Here is an 18457-nt window from a genome sequence, read left to right on the forward strand (position 1 = left end):
CTCTTCAGAATGACATTCATGTGACAATTTTTTTAACCCTGGCAACGCTGACATATAGGAGGAGGGTAAGGGGGTATTGCAAGAGTCAGGCAGAAAAATTGTTGAAATTTTCCCCCTTTTACCTCAGCCCCCGCTGGTAAACAAGCTAGCTCCCTATAATAGATATGCAGTCGTTACTGCACCGAAACAATAGACCAGAGACATTAGTTCAATCCCAGCCAGCTATGTTTTCACTCTAAATTTCATTGATTATTCTGCCTTATATTAATTTTTTTCACTTTTAGAAAAGGAAGAACAAGAGAGAGAGAGAGAGAGAGAGAGAGAGAAAATCCAAACTTACCTTCGTCTTTAGGCTGTTGCATCACACTTCCTAAAGCTTCCACAACTCGTCCGCAATGTAACTGAATGGACGAGTCAGAGTCCAGAAATCCCCGTTCCAAAACCCTTGTTAATGACATCAGTGAACTTTTCAAGAGACTAAAATAATTCTTTGACAATGCCACAAGCACTTGCAGACACTCTAGTTTTACTGGGACAGTACTCGATTTGTTATCATATGTCCATGTTTTACCCTCACTGTCATTACTCTGAGTCGCACCTAATTTACGCAGACAAATTTCCACTAACCACGTAACTTCTTCGTCTGTTTTAAGATATTCAATGTCCGAGTCAAACTCACTTAGTTCTCCCTCATCTTCCCCTTCAGACACTACGCCTTTCATAGCATTTTCTTCCATGGTTTTATTTGAGTTCATGTTAATTACTGTTTCGTCTTCTTTTCTTTCACGTCTTTTCCTGCTCAATATGCTCTTCAATTCAGGTAGTTCTTTCTCAATCGATACCAATGCATTGATAACTGTCAGGGACGCTACTTGAACATTTGAATCTGAAATTAAAACAGAAAAAGAAGTCGTCTTACAACATACATTACAATTTTGAAGTAGTGAACACAAATATTCTACGATCACATCGAAAGTCAGTACTAAGCTATATACATAAATTAAAATGGTTTTACTTTTTATAAACCTCGAATATAATATGTTAATACTAGATTAACCCTTTCGTGCATAACGTCCACTGGAGTGGATACTGCTGATTGGTTACGATTGTGTTCTATCGGAACTTCCACCCGCAACTCAAGTGCATTGTTTTTCAATAGAAGTTACCTGGGTGGCCTGACGATCTGATTTTTTTCTGCCACCTATCTTGAAACTCTGAAAGCAGGGATGAGACGTCATCGGTGCATGCTTCAAACAGGCAAGAAAAAGGAGTAGCGACTTCTGGTATATCTGCTGATGTCTTCTACGGAGGGCTTGCCAAGCAAGTGATATATTTTTTTTTTTTTTTCATTTCTTTGTTACAATGTCTGAAACAGGCTTTCTTCATGATATTATCAGGCTTTGTTTTTGTATCTACAGAAATCATCAAAACAGACATGTCCCATGTAGTGGACAGTATGCATCTGAAGCACATTTGTCTCCAACAATCTGTTCACTGTAGTGGACTTCATGCATCTATTGAAGATATGATTGATTTTGCAATATCTGTTGCTTGCCACTTACAAAAATATAATTGGAGCCTCTGTGGAAACCAATAAGCCTCATCAATACTTCTGACTAATATATGTGTGTGAAATCTAGGTTCGATTTTCAGTTGACTCCAACACGTTATGACAGACAAAATTGGTATGTGCAGAACACCTCCCAAAAAGACCAACTTTCCTGAAATCAAACTGAAATCAGGAACATGTAGTCCTGTACACACAAACTGCCATGAACATATGTTACTCTGCATGTTGAAGATGACAGAAGTGAACCAGCATCAGCGAATGAAGAAAAAGAAATTGAAGATCCTTCTCTGACTACTATCCATTTCATAAAGATAGGCCCCTGACTTCGCGGTGCTGCCGTGACGTCCAGTCAAAACTTATACTGCATTGTCGTACCTCGTTGGAATTGTTGGAATGTTGTCTTTTCAATACTTAAGACATACAAATTTTCTTTGTACTGTGTAGTGAGAAAAAAATTGAAATTAATGAAAAAGTGCGTATTTTTTCGTACTTTTTTGGTAAATCAATGTTTATAGGACTATACCTCGGAAATGAGATAACATGAAATAATTTCCTGTGCACGATATGTAGGTGCATCTATTACCTGTAAGTTCTGAAAATTTCATTACTCAACACGTAGTAATTTTCTTGTTATTCAGTAAAAAGTGAGACATCATTATCTCTGAATTGCTGCGGTGTATTAACAATCTGAAAAAACTTTTAGAAAGATCTTAAAATAGCTTTTTCAACCAAACTGTTTTGACTTGTTTTAAAAGATAAACAATCACAAATATGACATTATGATTATTTCTGCTTTGCGCCCTTCGCTATCGCAGTTTATACGGAGTGCTACGTTGCCACATTTTCCTGGCGCGTATAGACTCTCAGCCGGACGGGTATTTAAACTTGTCACGCACACTGTCCGGCACTTTTTAGAGATATTTTTAAAATGTAATGTCTCTACAGATTTTAAACCAATTTCTTAGAAATTAACAGGATATACAGTAAATGTACCAAGTGTTCAAAATTAAAAAAGCAAACTCTTATCTTGTTTGGATTTGCATGTGATGGTCCTCGAAAATTTGTTGCTTTTTGTCAGTTTTTCACTTATTGCACGCAGTACAAAATACACTTGCACAGAAACAAGAACATGCACAAAGTTTATTATATGATACAATCTTAGTTGATATGTAATATTGAGTTTACACTTCACAGAAAATCTGTTTTCAGATCTAAGAGCTCCAAGCTACATTAGAATCTGCCTTTGAATAGGAATGACGCTTTTTTTTTTTTTTTTTTTTTTTTTTTTTTTTTTTTTTTTTTTTTTTTTTTTTGCAGCTTCAGGTTTACTTGAAACAGAGTTACTATCTTGTTCACTCCCGGATACGCCACTGAGCACAGAATAATCAATGTCCTTACTATTAATTACTAACTCATAACCGTCTGAGTCGGAGTCATTCATCAGTTCTGCAATTTCATTATCGTTAAACATTTTGCCTCTTCTTTTTGTAATATCGCCGTTCGTGAAGAAATATCCATTTTTTTTTTCAATCAAAAAGCACAAGATATACTCACAAAAATATAAATGCCCATTCGTCCGTTTCATTGCAATGAACCCATATGGTGTGAGTGTATGTGGAAGTTTTTGACGCCTACAAACCGAAGGGAAGTGTTGAAGATTTAATCAGTGCGACGTGATTAGACGCAAATACAGCCCTCGTCACCTACTCATTGCATTGTTTACTTTCGTTGAAAGAAAACAAAGGACTCATTCTGTGTTACATTCGGCAGGGGAATTGATCGCAGAACTTGGGTGAACACATGATTGCCAAGGCTACAGTAGGGCTACATTTCTTTTTAACCTTTAACATGTTCGTAAGCTGTAGAGTGTGTATACTGATAGATCTTGAGGTAGAAATGGAGCCATTGTTTATAAATATTAGGGAAGATAGCAGGAGCAGCGATGAGTCAACAAAGCCATGACGAAAGTGAATGAAGTAAGTAGATTAAGAGATGAGTTTTTGGATGTGTTTCTTCAACGTTTTATTTCGATTACATTGAGATGTGTACACTCATGTCCAAATTTATTGTCGCATATCTATAACTGTCTTCTTGTAAGAATATAATTTGATAATGATTTTGCAGGGTACTTTTAATACTGATACTATATGTAGAGTCGGGAAATGTATATTTGTAATAAATTTTATAGGAAAAGAATACGAAAATTAGCATGAGTAAAACAAAATGTTCCTAAATGGATAAGAAAATTTTAGTTTCGTTTTATTGTTCTTATTTACTGCTCTTTTGACATGAAAATTGCCACATACATGTCTTTGCCGATTATACATATACTAACATTATAAGAAATACCAGGCGAATTCGTTATCAAATTATATTCCTACAATAACATATTTATATACATGCGACAATAATTTTGGACATAAGTGTACATGCATTAATATTTTTATGATGTTGTGAAAGGTTATAATAAATACTTTTCCTATTACATTCGTATGAAGTAGGCTTCACGCTACAAGCTTCCTGAACGCGACAACAGTGCACGACAGCGTTGCCGCACTTCCATTTACTGTATGCTGTTTCTTCATATAAGCGCGAGGAATTTAAAGATTGGGTTGCAACATGGCTCACCGCTTAACGCAGAGAATATGTTGAAGTAAACATTTAAAAAAAAAATAAATAAATACTCTACCAACTAAACCCTTTTTTGTTTATAGTTCCAAATATTTGGAACACTAGACTTCCAAATTTTCGAACAGTGTTTTGTACGTTTCTTACCTACCATGGTAAAGGAGATCAGAGCGTCGTACATTTGTTTTAATTACACAAAAAATATCAAGTGATGAAAATTGAACTTTTCACATCTTACAGTTAATGGATGCATCTACATACTGTACACAGGAAATTATTTCACGTGATCTCTTTTCTGAGATAAAGCTCTATAAACATTGATCTACCAAAAAAGTACGAAAAAATACGCACTTTTTCATTAATTTTTATTTTTTTCTCATTACATAGTACAAAGAAAATTTTTATATCTTAAGTATTGAAAAGACAACATTCCAGCAATTCCAACGAGGTATGACAATGAAATATAAGTTTTGACTGGACGTCACGGCAGCACCGCGAAGTCAGGGGCCTATCTTTATGAAATGGATAGTAGAAGTAACCAAAGGCGACAACAAGGAAAAGTGAGGTGGTCAGTATATGGCAATAAATTTTCTCAAAATGTTTCTCCATTTCTTGGAAATAACAATGTAAATATTACAGGAAATGAACAAATTGATTTGTTTTCGCAGTTATTTACAGATGACCTTGTAAATGGCACTGTTTCAGACCAATCTGTGTGCAAATCAAAATGGCAAGAAACATTTTGGATTGACTCATGTGAAATCTATATGTTTCTTGAAATAAAATCATCAATGACTTATCTGTTATCCAAGAAGACGACAAGATTGGTCTTCCGATGGAAAAAAAAAATGAAATGAAATGAAATCTTTGAGTTTTTCGTTCCACAGTTATGCCGGTTAGGCTAAAGGAGACGGTGATGATGAGAGATGAATGAAGTGGTGGAATGAAGAAAGTGGGAGGAAATGGGAGAACGAGCACGGTGTTTGTCCACCACAAAGTTCACTCCGGGACCCCAAGTACCAGAGGTGAACGCTCTACCACTGAGCCACTACTGAGCTACCGATGGTTAACAATGAAATGAGAAGGGGGCGAGAAGAGTTGGTTACAAACTTTAGAAAATAAATTGCAGTCTATCAGGAAACTAAATATGCATTTTTCACTTTCAGGCCACAGCTGATTTTAGCAGATTTTCTTTTCACTATGGAAATATCAAGATTCTTGCAAAATTCTCTGCTTCAAATAGTTTACATAATTTGTTTTAGGGTCTGACTGCTGCAAGAATTTCTTCTTCTCTATACATATATAGATCCGTTCTTCCTGCTCCCAGAAACAGCGCCTTTATTTCAGCCAAACAACTTTCAGAATTGACAAATTTCTCAAAAATGAAATCTGATTCGAATCCAGATCTTCAAGGGACAATCGTTTGCCACGCGGTTACTCTAATCAATTATGCTACTAGCAGCCACTTACTTTGTCTTCCAGGTAGTCAAAGTGCATTTCAAAAATATAAAATAACAATATTCTGTGTTAATATATGAACAATGCATTGTGTAAATAAGAAATATATTAACTCCAATAGCTTCTATACTCCACTCGGACGACCTTCCACATCTGTAATAACGAAAACTTTCCACTAACCTTTATGATTGAAATACAACTTCACATTTCGTATTATTTTTGAAATTAGTCCAGTTCCCATTTTGTGATAAGGTGTATTCTCAACTAGAATGGCCACACACTTGAGCAGTTGTGTTAGAACAAGCACTGAATTTTCTGAAATCATTGCTAGGCATAATGAATGATGTAATTCTTTTAACATGTTTCCAAGTGTCATCGAGAAGGTTGTAAAAGACGATCGCCTGTCACTGAAAAAACAGAAAGGTATTAATATGATATAATAACACCCTCTCAGGGGTATTGAAAAGAAAAAAAAAATCAGGTTATATTAGCTTTAGATTTCTTAACTATGAAATATATGATACGTTTATATTTTAAAAAATGAAGTTATTATCCACTAGGGCTAATCTAACCCAACAAAATCAATTCACACGCGCAACGAATTTATCGGAAGATTTCAAATTCTTGTTTAGTGGCCAACCAAGAATGAAAGGAAACTCAACGTCGTTAGACTTAAATTGTACATCGAGAGAGAGAGAGAGAGAGAGAAAAAAAAAAAAGAATAGTTAGAATTGGATAGACTTAAATTTACGAACAGTATTTGAAATTATAAAGTCAAATTTTCATGACTATTTTATTCGTGCCAATCATCAAACAATTACATCATAACAGATATTAAAAAAAAAAAAAAAAAAAAAAAATATCATTAAACATTTGCCTACATCGTGGTATGTCAAAGACATTTTATAGACATTTTATGGAACTCTGTTGTTACAGTGGTCTAATATAACACATTGCCTAGATTCTCGAACATATTTTCGTTAATACGCATTAAAGTTCATAACCACTCAAAGAATTGGCGATCCATCCTCTCTACTTATATATTTACAAAAAGAAAATTATTTGGGCGTTCATTGCTCATAATATCCCTGTCAATCATCAAATAACTTGCAAACATAAGCCGTATCATCGCCACTACATTTTTCATTTCAATTTAAGATTAAGTAGCATCATATATTACTTCACGTTAGCTTATGCATCATTTACATAATACATCTACTATGAAAAGCACTACTGTTAATGGAAAATGAAATATTTACAAATGTTTAGTGAAAAAAAAAAAAAAAAAATCTACATCTACGCGACAGGGTCCAAAATACTAGAACGCCTTTTCAGAACTATTATCACTTTAACTTATTATTATTATTTTAGTTCACAACTAGTTAAACTTGAAGAGTGATGGATACGCGTAACAAATTATATTCTATTCAAGAATAGCAAGTTGAGTGACATTTCAACTGCGTTGGTTTCCGACGAGGCAAATATACATTCAGTATGTAGGCACGAACGTCTAATTTTCATACTGTACTAATGGCACGTTTAAAATAAATCCTTTACCCAAAGACAAAGTATAGCACGAAGAAATATTTAAATAAAATACTGAGATTCCACAGGCACGTCCAAAGTACAGTTTCACCGAATCTGCACGGACCGAACATACAGATATATATCACGAAATAATATCAAGGGGCACATTAAGATTTAGCAGCGCGTCCAAAATGGAACTCTTCCCTAACCTACACAAGCTAACTACCTATACAAATATAATATTAAAAGGCACATTGATATATAGAGGCACTCTCAAAGAAATTTCACCATAACATTTACAGACAACATATATTACGGAGCAATATTAAAATCAGACGAAATGTACCACGAAGCACCGTTAAAACTCTAACCTAAACCATCAAATTATCTTCTGAAGTAATCTACTGAAGGCACACTAGAGGTCCGCTCAGAATAACATTTTACCGTAACATTCATAGATGAAGTATTCAGAGGTACGTTCACAGTAAAGGTTTTCCCTAACACAAGCAAAATATATCACGAGACAATACGAAAAGGCACATATTGGATTTTAGAAGCACGGACAAAATTAAATTTCCTAACCTAAACAATCAAAACACGGTATATTATGGGACACACGTTCATAGTGAAATCTTTCCTAACCTAAACCATCAAAACACGGTATATTATGGGACACACGTTCATAGTGAAATTAAATTTCATAACCTACAAAAAAAAAAAAAAAAAAAATATTAGACACAGTATATTATGAAACATAATTTAAAAGTACGCTTAAAGTAAAATTTCACCCTAACCTAAACAATCAAAATATATTATGAAGCAATATTAAAGGCACATTGACATTTTAAAGACACACTCAAATAAATTTCACCCTAACCTAACAATTAAAATATACTACGAAGCAATATTAAAGACACATTGACATTTTAAGGGTACGTTCAAAGTAAAATTCACCCTAACATTCACAGACAAATTTTCAAGTGCACGTATCAAATACACCAAGATTTAATAGTTTAATCACATATACTTATGACATATTTTGTGAGTTGTTTATGAGTGGATAAAACATGATAAGCTATGAGGACGCGTAACACAGTCTTACTTAGTGGCCCATATTAACCATGAAGACTTTCATCCGGTAAATAATTATACTGTTTATAATTGGAAAAAGAAATAGTGTTGATATTACCAATTTAGCAGATGTCCTACGTAATAGCCTCTCAACCCTAGAGTATGCAGGATAAATCTTCGAGTCCACAGGGTAGACTAGGCTTCGTCCAACTTGCTTGTTGAAATGCCGAGATTAATGTCCTCGGGATACCAGCTCAACGTCCTACGGTTGTAGGACGCTGGTCCCGTACTTCCCGACGCAATTAACTTCGACGATTATACCTCCCACTCCATCACTCTATATTCCTAATGATGGCGGAGGTGACACTCGGTGGCCTTAGGCCTAACGGTATTAATGATTAATTTTGCAGTTGGGCTCCTCAATTCTTTTCTCCAAATAATGAATCAAGTTGATCGAAATGACAATTTAAACAAGGTTTACTTCCAAAATTGATGTTTGGTTACGAAATTTCCAAATTTAGAGGAGCTCCAACCCAGGCCACCTTTTACATATACTAAAACATGGTGATGAACTGCGTCATTCCTCTCACGTTACCAGACCTTAATAAACGCGTTTTTGATACTAAATACTTGACTATAATTGAAATAGTTTTCATAGCCATTGTATAGCAGTACCGGCACTTAGCCTCCTAAACAGCTAATTTATTTATTGGATTCAATTCTCTAATCCCGGAAATTTTATATATATAATGAAAATTTTGACTCACCTACACAAGCCAGGTACTAGTTTACTTATCACCCGGGCGACCTAGCAACTATAACAGTTAGCTGGTCGCCATCTTTATGCATAGCGATTCAAATGCCCTCTTGTGGGCGTAGCCAGAAGGATCGCCCTGTCACTTGACAGAAGAGAAACAACGGGATACCGAAGCCTCATCGACTATGATATAACAGGTAATTTTAAACCAACTTTAATATTATTTATATTAAAAATCATTTTAAGAATAACGTACAAAATGTGGAGAAGCTATTAATGTGACTTGAAATAAATCTGTAATAACTGGGTTTTGAAAAAAAAAAATGTTCGGATTTTCAAATAAAATTTCTGGGTGCATGTTTACGTGCGTATCTCATATAAACCTGAGTACATTTATTTCTTCTTCTGTGCCATTTCTTTTACTAACAACAAAAACGAATTAACATTAAAAACGAATATAAACGTACACATAACACTTATAACAAAATAATATCATATTACTGGGCACAGCAGTACCATACGGGAACCAACTTCAACGAAATGTAAACAACCGGTAAACGGGCTGTTACAATGAAGATACGTCAAAATTATTATTATTATTATTATTATTTTAACTACTACTCACGTCTCTCTGTAAAGCACTACCTTTGTATGAGACTGAAGAAATCGTGTTAGTTCTAGCAAAAAAGTAACTTCAAGTTTGAAACTTCAGTATAGGTACACTGCTGTCCAGAAGTTTGGAAGCAGTATGAAATGAAAACTAAAAGGTCACATCAAAATTATTAATTACATCAACTGTATTTTCATGTAATATAACAATATTTAAAGAAAAATAGTAAAATCGAAATTAGTTTTTATACAGAGAAATTAAGATCTATTCTCGTCGAATGCCAACTTTCATTTCTAATAGCTTTCTCATAGATTTTTTGGTATTATATTGATTAATTAGTTAAGTTTGTACTATTCATTTGTTTCTATTTGGCCTGTAAGTATCCTTTTTTTTCTTTCTTCTTTTTTACGCTAGTCAGAGACCAAGTTTTCACTCTTTCTAGTTCACCCCACATTAACTCGATTGGAGAGAAGTCAGGAGATTACGATGGTCATTTCTTATATTTAGTAATATTTCTCTCTGTTTTTGTTCAAGCAATCCTCGAAGTATTTTAAATACGTGCCTTGGGTCGTTGTCTTGTCGATATACAAAACTAGGGCCAATAATAAACCAGACTACCATAGTTACTACCTTCAATGCCTAAAATATTACTCTACCTCCTCTGTGCTTACTGGTTGGCACAGTACTAACATCTGATATCATCTCGTTTGTTGAGTTGCGAACAAACACCCTTCCTTTTATGAGAATCAAATACCTGCAATTTTTAATTCATCTTCCAAAGAGCTTGCTTTTATTGGTTTATAGTCCAATTTTGTGTCTTTTTGCCTAGTTTAGTTTATTTTTCTTATGTTTTGCTGTGAATTTTAGTTTCTTAGCTGGTTGATTGGTTGGATTCGAATTTAACGTCCCTTTTTAGCACCGAGTCTATATGAGACGTGGACCTTCATCTTAATATGGGATGCAAATACGGGCCCCCGCCGGGAATCGAACCGGGTCTTCCGTACCAAAGGCGCGTATGCTAACCATATAGCCACGAGGGAGCTTTCTGGTTTCATAACGATTACACATTCTCTAAGATAAACAGATAGTAAAATCGTTTTAACCATAGTACTGGATACTGGAATTTCAAGTATTTTCTTTAAGGCAGCGGTGAATTGGACATAAGTGAAGCACTGATTCCTCTAATGAATTGTTCCTGCTATGCTGTGGTGGATTTGCGCCTTCCAATTCGATTTTGTCTTCATTTATACCAGTATCTCGTTTCCTAACAGAGTATAATGAACATCTTTACATATGTTGGGCTTGTTCAAAATTTACCACTCACTATATTGGGTTATTACACTGAAAATCGCACGATGATGATTGCAAGACTATTTTTTAAAATTCTGTTAATTTGCACATTAACCAATCTGCAACCAATTGTAGTAATTCATACGATTTTTGGTGGAATAACCTTAGTCTTCCTTATGTGGAATACAAATACCAGGTCTTTTTCCATTGCTGTACAAGCACAGTATTTTATAGTGTATTTGTGAGAGTACTTGAAATGCACTGAAGTATTATACAGCCACTTTCGCCCACAAACGTTACAGTTCAATTGGTGAGGCTTGAAAAATGTAAAACGCATCGATTTTTGAAGCAAAATGATTGTAACTTACAACAGACAAAGACAATAAACACATACACAGCCAAAATAAGAAAATATTACAATATTCCAAGGAATACACAAAGGGCCTTCTTGTTTTTAATTTTGAATAGTGTGAGAACATGCAACATTAGAAATAGATATTTTGTTTAATATTTGTACTGTAAATTACTACTGGCATATAAAATTGTAACTGTTTCCGAACTTTTGGACGATAGTGTATGTAAGAAAAAAAAACTTACCCTAAAATATTAATTGTTAAAATGCCTTAGTTTTCATTGTTGCTGGAAATAAAACTTGAAAATAAAATAATACGTACGGGCACTTAATTTTCTAAAGAATTATACTTTTGTGCTTTAGTTTGTAAAATTACGTTTTTAAAGCTAGTTTTATCTTAGGCAACCAAAATCCTACTGAGGGTAGAAAGCAACTATATATCTAAAGTGTTCGGAATGCTCTACTTATTACATTAATTTCCTTAATGGCATAGTATGTGCTTAGAAAATTTGCTTCTTTGAACTTGTATCAAAATGAACCAGTTGAGAATGGCTCAAGAGCACTGCCAAAACGAACGTGAAAAGAATGGAAAGATAAAGCAGGAAGGATAACTGTGATTGTTAATACATGTAAAAGTAAGTCTTTTTATCCGCACCTTGTTCTGTTTCTCGCAAAATATCATCTCTCTATGACTTACAGTTCCCGAAATATGGCGCCTTAATTCTCCCAAAATTCGAACTTTTTTGGCCAATATCTGGGGAACGGTGGCCAGTTGGCCAGTAGCTAATTGACCAGTGGCCACCAGTTACTATTTGGTACGAAAATGTTCACCATCCTCTTAGGTATTGATCAACACCAATATCATCTCTCTATAACTTATGGTTCCCGAGATACGGCTCCTTAAATATCCGGAAATCGGCCATTTTTGGCCAAAACCTCGGGAATGGTAAGAGTGACGCGAAAAATTCCATCATCTTCTCAGATAGTTTTTAATGCTCTATCGAATGGAGGGCTCAAATTGAAAAAAAAAAAAAAAAAAAAAAAACCAAATAACGGACAAACAGACACATAGACAAAGGAGAATTTAGTAACAAACTTTTTAAGTTCGTTGAAAATGGAACTATATTCATTAAAAACTTTTACGTTTCACTCAAACAAAAATGGAGAATGGAAGGAACCAACTTAGTCTATGATGAAATGTCAAAATGAATCGAGCTGTTACCTACATTGTCAACAACTATAATAATCTTTTCAGGTTATATTAACCATACGATCTGTTTGTTCTTCTGGTTTAAATTTAAAATATTGCTTAATTCAAATATACTACACTCAGTTTTCTTCTTCATATAATTATCAATTGTATATTGTCTGAAATCCAATCTATACATTCAACGTTACAATTTTTCAAAGTATTAACATTACAACATGTTATTAAAACAGACAAATAGATAAATAAAGTACCGATTAATATGAAACTAGTTAGTTAACTTACCTACATTCTGCAGAAGCGAGGTAAGGCTTTGAGTCCCTGAGAAGTTCTATCAGTACTCCTAAGATATTAATTCTATTCTTCGGTGAGGGTTCGTTCAACAAACAAGCAACCAAACTATGAGACTGTGACATGTTGGGATAATCAGGAATAAAGTATGACCAATATCCGAACAAACTTCTGGCGTCTGTCACCTGAACAAAAATTGATCGAGATGTTACAACTCTAATAAATAACAGCATATCATCAATCCTCAATCTTCTCAAAGTTTGCTGAATATGAAACTCCATAACCTTATTTAAGTAATTTTTTAAACGCGTTTTTGGGCTCTCTGTATCACTAAATGGTAAATTCTAGTGTCCTTGAAGCACAAGACAAAGACTCGAAGTTCATGCGATTCAGATCCTATTTCCTAAGTTAACTTATAATAATTTTGACTCTTATATAGTTGTCAATTTATATGCATGCCTTATATAGCCTCGGTATTATTTAGCAATGTTAGAGACTCTAAACAACTATACTACATATTTCTCATAGCAGCTCGACTCGGTTATAGGACGTAAGATCTTTTATAACTTAAACATATGAATCTGAATCTTTAATTTTTAAGAGTGCATAGTAGACCACTGGTAGATTGTTCACTATCAGTGTGCAATGTTACAGGTACGATAAGCTTTAATGTGGCATCTCGAGTTCTAACATTACTTCATCAACTTTAGATGGTGTATTCTTGCAATGATTTATAACCCTACAAGTCATAATCATGACGGTATTTTTTTTCTTTCATTTTTCACTTACTACAAAAAGATTATGCAGTTTCTTCTGCTTAAGAATTTTAATGAACCTTTTAATGCTTCTCATAGTTATCACATATATACTACTTTCCTCTAAGAAAGTGAGATATTACTTGTTGTAGTCATTTGCTCAATTCAAGACTTAGATAAACCAAAATTTATCGCGTACACACACACAAACACACACATACATACATATGTACAAGAACCTTTTTGCCGGGTATACTGTTTTCATAATCTCTTCTTTCAAGGAATATACACACGCAGAGAGTCTTCAGGATTCTCCATTTTCCAAATATTCAAACGAGATTTAAATATCATGTTTAACTTATGTTTGTGTATATGTGTTAAGATTGACATATGTTTTAATATTTGGACCCTTCTCAAAATAAGATCATAGGATAATAACACTCTACAGTTCCATATATACTTCTGTTCTAGACTGTATAAAGCAACTTTGCATTTTCAATATATTTTATTTTTCGTTCTACGTTCAAAGAACAAAAGTTAATGCATTTCTTTTTGCGTATAATACAGAAAACTATTTCCTCGCATCAAATAAATATGATGCGAGAAACCAAAATCATTTAATTTGTCGTAAAACAAAGATTCTCTTTATTGCAATTCTTTTTTTTTTTTTTTGTTGTTGTTGTTGTTGTTGTTGTTGTTGTTGTTGTTGTTGCACCAAGTGTATCAGAGGCGGACAAACACTAGTCAGAAATGTTACCAATTAAAGTTTATTTGGACTGAATTATTCTTATATTAATCTATATAGATAAATTATTTAGTGATTTATGAATCTTTTCGTATATCGAGTTGGTAACATTTTAAAGTGCATGAAAAAACGCTATAAGCCCCTATCTCATGAAACGTAGCTGACTGATGATAAAATCAGAGTTGCCAGGGCTAAACACCTTAACGTGTTCTACATATACAATTTCATTTGGTCATTTCGGGTATTTGTAAAATCTTACCTTAACCACTAGTAGAAGCAAAGACACAGCAACCTGTCTCACTCTTCGTTGACTAGAACTTAATTTCATCTTAGTTGAATGTCCTTCTGTATCTGAATATTCAGAATCACTTGTTTTGTATACTGCGGATGATGAAGCAGAAGAATCTAAGAAATCACCTCCCATTGCACCTCCTTGTCTTCCTTCTTGCGCACCATCTGAAGAATTTCTCAGCTCTTTCCTATTTTGACCATGTTTGTGCTTTCTCACAGACTGAGTACTCTGAAAAATACATTATATTATATATATATATATATATATATATTTAATAGATAACCTTAATCAGTAAGAATATTATGGTCAGATGAAGATCTTAAAAATATTAAGTCAAAAGAATGCTCTACAACTCTCCTTCAACCTCTATTGATTACATTTTTGTATCCTATCCACGCATTCTCGCAACCAATACAGCTATTATATATCTGATCTGATAATTCGCAATATGTATATGTTTCGAAACATCTGTATCTGCCAAAATTCTTGTACCTTCTACTATTTTTTCTTTCTAAAATGACTCTTGGAATTTGATCATAAACCTAGCTCTGACGGATTTTGAACATCAAACAATAGACTTACTTCCGCAACTTGGAGAAAGGTACGTATGAACTTTATGCATATCGGATACTTTTTATGGGTGTTCTATGGAACAGACAGATATACAAATGTCGATTGAGTCCAATCACAAGCTCGCTACGCGCGCTTCAAATATTCATCATTCTGAGCATATTAAAAAAACACTTTCAGATTTGTGACAACACTAGACATGGATTCACACGTAACCGAGTACCTTCTTTATGCCTACCTCTGGTTTCGATTCCTGGTAGAGGCACATACGATTCGAAATCCATTTAACCCTTTAACGCACAAAACTTTCTTTTAATTTTTTGGCTTTAGTGCGCATTACATCCTTACTTGTCATCCCAAGCTTCATGAAAACATATGCAAAAAATTCCATCATTATAATCATCATCATCATTACATTTTTTGTTTGGAAAAAAATTGACCACCGTACGTTTAGCGCACCTTATTAGTCATAAATGTTCTGTGGTTTACAGCTGAACCACTTATGGAAATGAATTTTATTTTAGGATAATATATGGAAATAACAGTTGTACCTTGGAGAAAGAGAAATCATACATATATTTTCATAATTTTGATACTACAAACATGTTAATTCTAACGCACAAAATAATAGTTTTCATTAACAATATTTCTTTATCATAATCATGAGTCAACCATTTCCAAAACGTTTCTTGTCAACTTTCATCAGAGTTGACAATTGTTCATCAGTGTCTTGATAATCGGGATAAGCAACCGAGTCATCTCAATCGAAAATGACGTCCATGGGGTCGGCAGAACTTGTTCCAGGCTAAGCGTCATTATTAGCTTCTTGTGTGGATACAGGATGTCTTCAGGATCTGTATCTCCTCCACAATCTGAATCCGAACCTATCTCATTCAATATGTTCTCAAGATATATATAAATATATATATTTTATTTCTGAAGAACACATACCTCTCTGTCTTTGTCACATCGTGACCGAAAACAGAAAGAAAGATCTGCTACAATAAATGCTTCGGTATGTTAGTTTAGCAAGCACACTGGCCCACATTAGGAGTACAATCCGAAAAAAAAAATATAAAATAATAAAGGAATCATTCGCAAAAGTTGATTTAGGTTAGTTAGCGGTAGATATCACGCAATATGAAAATATTGTTAGTAATTTTTTTTTTTTTTTTTTTTTTTTTTTTTTTTTTTTTTTTTTTTTTTTTTTTTTTTTTTTTTTTTTAGAGAGAGTACTCCTGCACTCCAACTGCAGGTCAGGGATCTTGAAGCTGGGAGTCGCCGCAATCCAAAATTATAAAAATTTACGTGGGAGAAATAAGGTTATTTCTGATGTAACCTAACTTATTCTCATCTAACAAAAACTAACCGAAATCATTGTAAGGTAGCATGAAAGAAGGGAATGATTTTCTTTGTTTTACCTTGAAAAGTGAGCAATGGATATCTCCTACACTTCGATCCGAGCGTAGATTAGGTTAGACTATGTCATGATTTAATATAGTGAAAATTACATGAATATATTAATACTAGCAAATAATCCTTCTTTCAAACTCTTGGGATGTTGTGTTTGATAAGATGAGGATGTTAAATTATAATTAAATGATAGGCCTCAGATAGGAAGTTAGCCAAGCAACATTGAACCTTGTAAATCCTGCGATGTGCTAATTCTTTTGAGTGTACCAATTTACATGCAAAGCTGATTTCAGTGCACACTTACAGACTTACTTATAACATCTAAGCCGTTCATCCTGTATTCAAATTATTTTCCGCACATAGAAATATGAATCCTAATGTCTCGAAAACACATAATGAAATCGAATATTACTTGTATACAGGTATTTGATATCAAACGAAAATCCACCATGAAATTCACAAAATGTTGACTTCAGTTTTAGGCCGGATGAAATATTCATATTTGGTAGTCATTTAGGAAAAACACCTACTTATTAATGTTTTTTGAACTCTCTCGTTATCATAATATCTAAAAACATAGCATTAATATTAGAAAACTTAGCAGTAAATAAGGTTTCTTGCAGGAGCTGATGTAAAGATTAACAACCTCATACCTTCAAACGCATTCTAGTTACATTTGCAACCACCAGAACAGTTACTTTCAAAGCAGGTAGTGCCATCTGTTGGCAAAACAGTGTAGACGTGGAGTGGTTATTTTCTTAACCAAGGGACATATCGAATAACATCCCTATGCAGTATGGTCGAATTATAAATGTAAATAGATTTTATAACGAGCTTTAACAGAGTGTCTACTGAGTTTCAATTTTAAAATTCCAGCATATTTCCAGTATATTCAGTATAAATATCAGCAAAATACCAGTACCTAATACAATGTTTTTAAAAGTTTTTTTAGGAATAACTTGATGATTTCAGATTTGTAATTGTTTTAGCATCAAATGAATATTTCATTTTTAATAAATTTAATTAGCCTTGACTTCTTTGAAATACAAATGATTAGGTATATGTAGCTGCTTACGAAAACGCTGAAATCTTTACGCAAGCAATGTGCCACATCCATACAAGCATTAAAACTGGCCCTCGGTTTCCCATCATTTGGATACGTTTACTGACTTTAGTGACTAGTGTGCAATCTATATACTGTACTTGAAGCATTGCATATAATGCATTCATTGTTATTATACGTGGGGTATTGAAAAAAAAAAAAAAAAAAAAAAACGGAAACTGAACACATTATTAGTAGAAAGGGGGAAATTAGTGACTATCTGCAACCCCAAGAGACATGGCGTCACCTCTTAACGCCGGATCATTAGGAAAAATCACAATCCATTATTTCAGTAACTGTACTGTATTACATAAGTATTGTTGTTCTATAAAATCACTTTTTTTTCATGAATTTCACTACTTTCCTTTGACCGACAACCTCAATTCATGACTTTTATGGCCCGTAGATACTCTGCTCGCAGGCCTGATACAGTAAGCCAAGAGCATCATTTGTATTATCTAAATGTATCATTAAGTTATAGTTTAACTTGTATAAATAATTGTATATTATTCTATGCTAGTTATAATGCAAGATTGTTATTATCCTGAACATTACGAGTTCAAAAATACAGGGTAGATTATAAAGAATGATAATTTTTGTATATTTCATAATTTTTCCAGTATGTGGATCAAAATTCATTGTACAGTAGACTCCCGAGTATTCCGGCCTAATGTGGCGGAAGGGTAGGCCGGATAACAAAAAAGCCGAATGGGCTGGAGTTCTATGAACTCATATAAAATACATTAAGCATACCCCAAGAACAATTTACAAATACAGCACTGTACGTACTGTACAGTTATAATCAGGAACAGCGACAAG

At 33.8% G+C, this 18457-nt stretch overlaps 1 protein-coding gene across 2 annotated transcripts in view; it reads right to left on the reverse strand.

Moving 5' to 3' along the window:
* The window catches only part of LOC145694794 (HEAT repeat-containing protein 6), a 77812-nt gene that overhangs the window by 34728 nt on the left and 24627 nt on the right, over positions 1–18457 (reverse strand). For both annotated transcript variants that reach the window (XM_081771440.1, XM_081771439.1), the window contains exons 5-8: positions 14521–14781; positions 12756–12946; positions 5837–6063; positions 341–886 (exon numbers count right to left, since the gene is read on the reverse strand). In XM_081771440.1, coding sequence (XP_081627566.1) covers positions 341–886; positions 5837–6063; positions 12756–12946; positions 14521–14781 — 1225 coding nt within the window. The remainder of the gene's footprint in view (positions 1–340; positions 887–5836; positions 6064–12755; positions 12947–14520; positions 14782–18457) is intronic.

This window comes from Thermobia domestica, chromosome 9 (assembly GCF_964235325.1).
Source record: "Thermobia domestica chromosome 9, izTheDome1.hap1.1, whole genome shotgun sequence".
In the NCBI taxonomy this organism is placed as follows: domain Eukaryota; kingdom Metazoa; phylum Arthropoda; class Insecta; order Zygentoma; family Lepismatidae; genus Thermobia; species Thermobia domestica.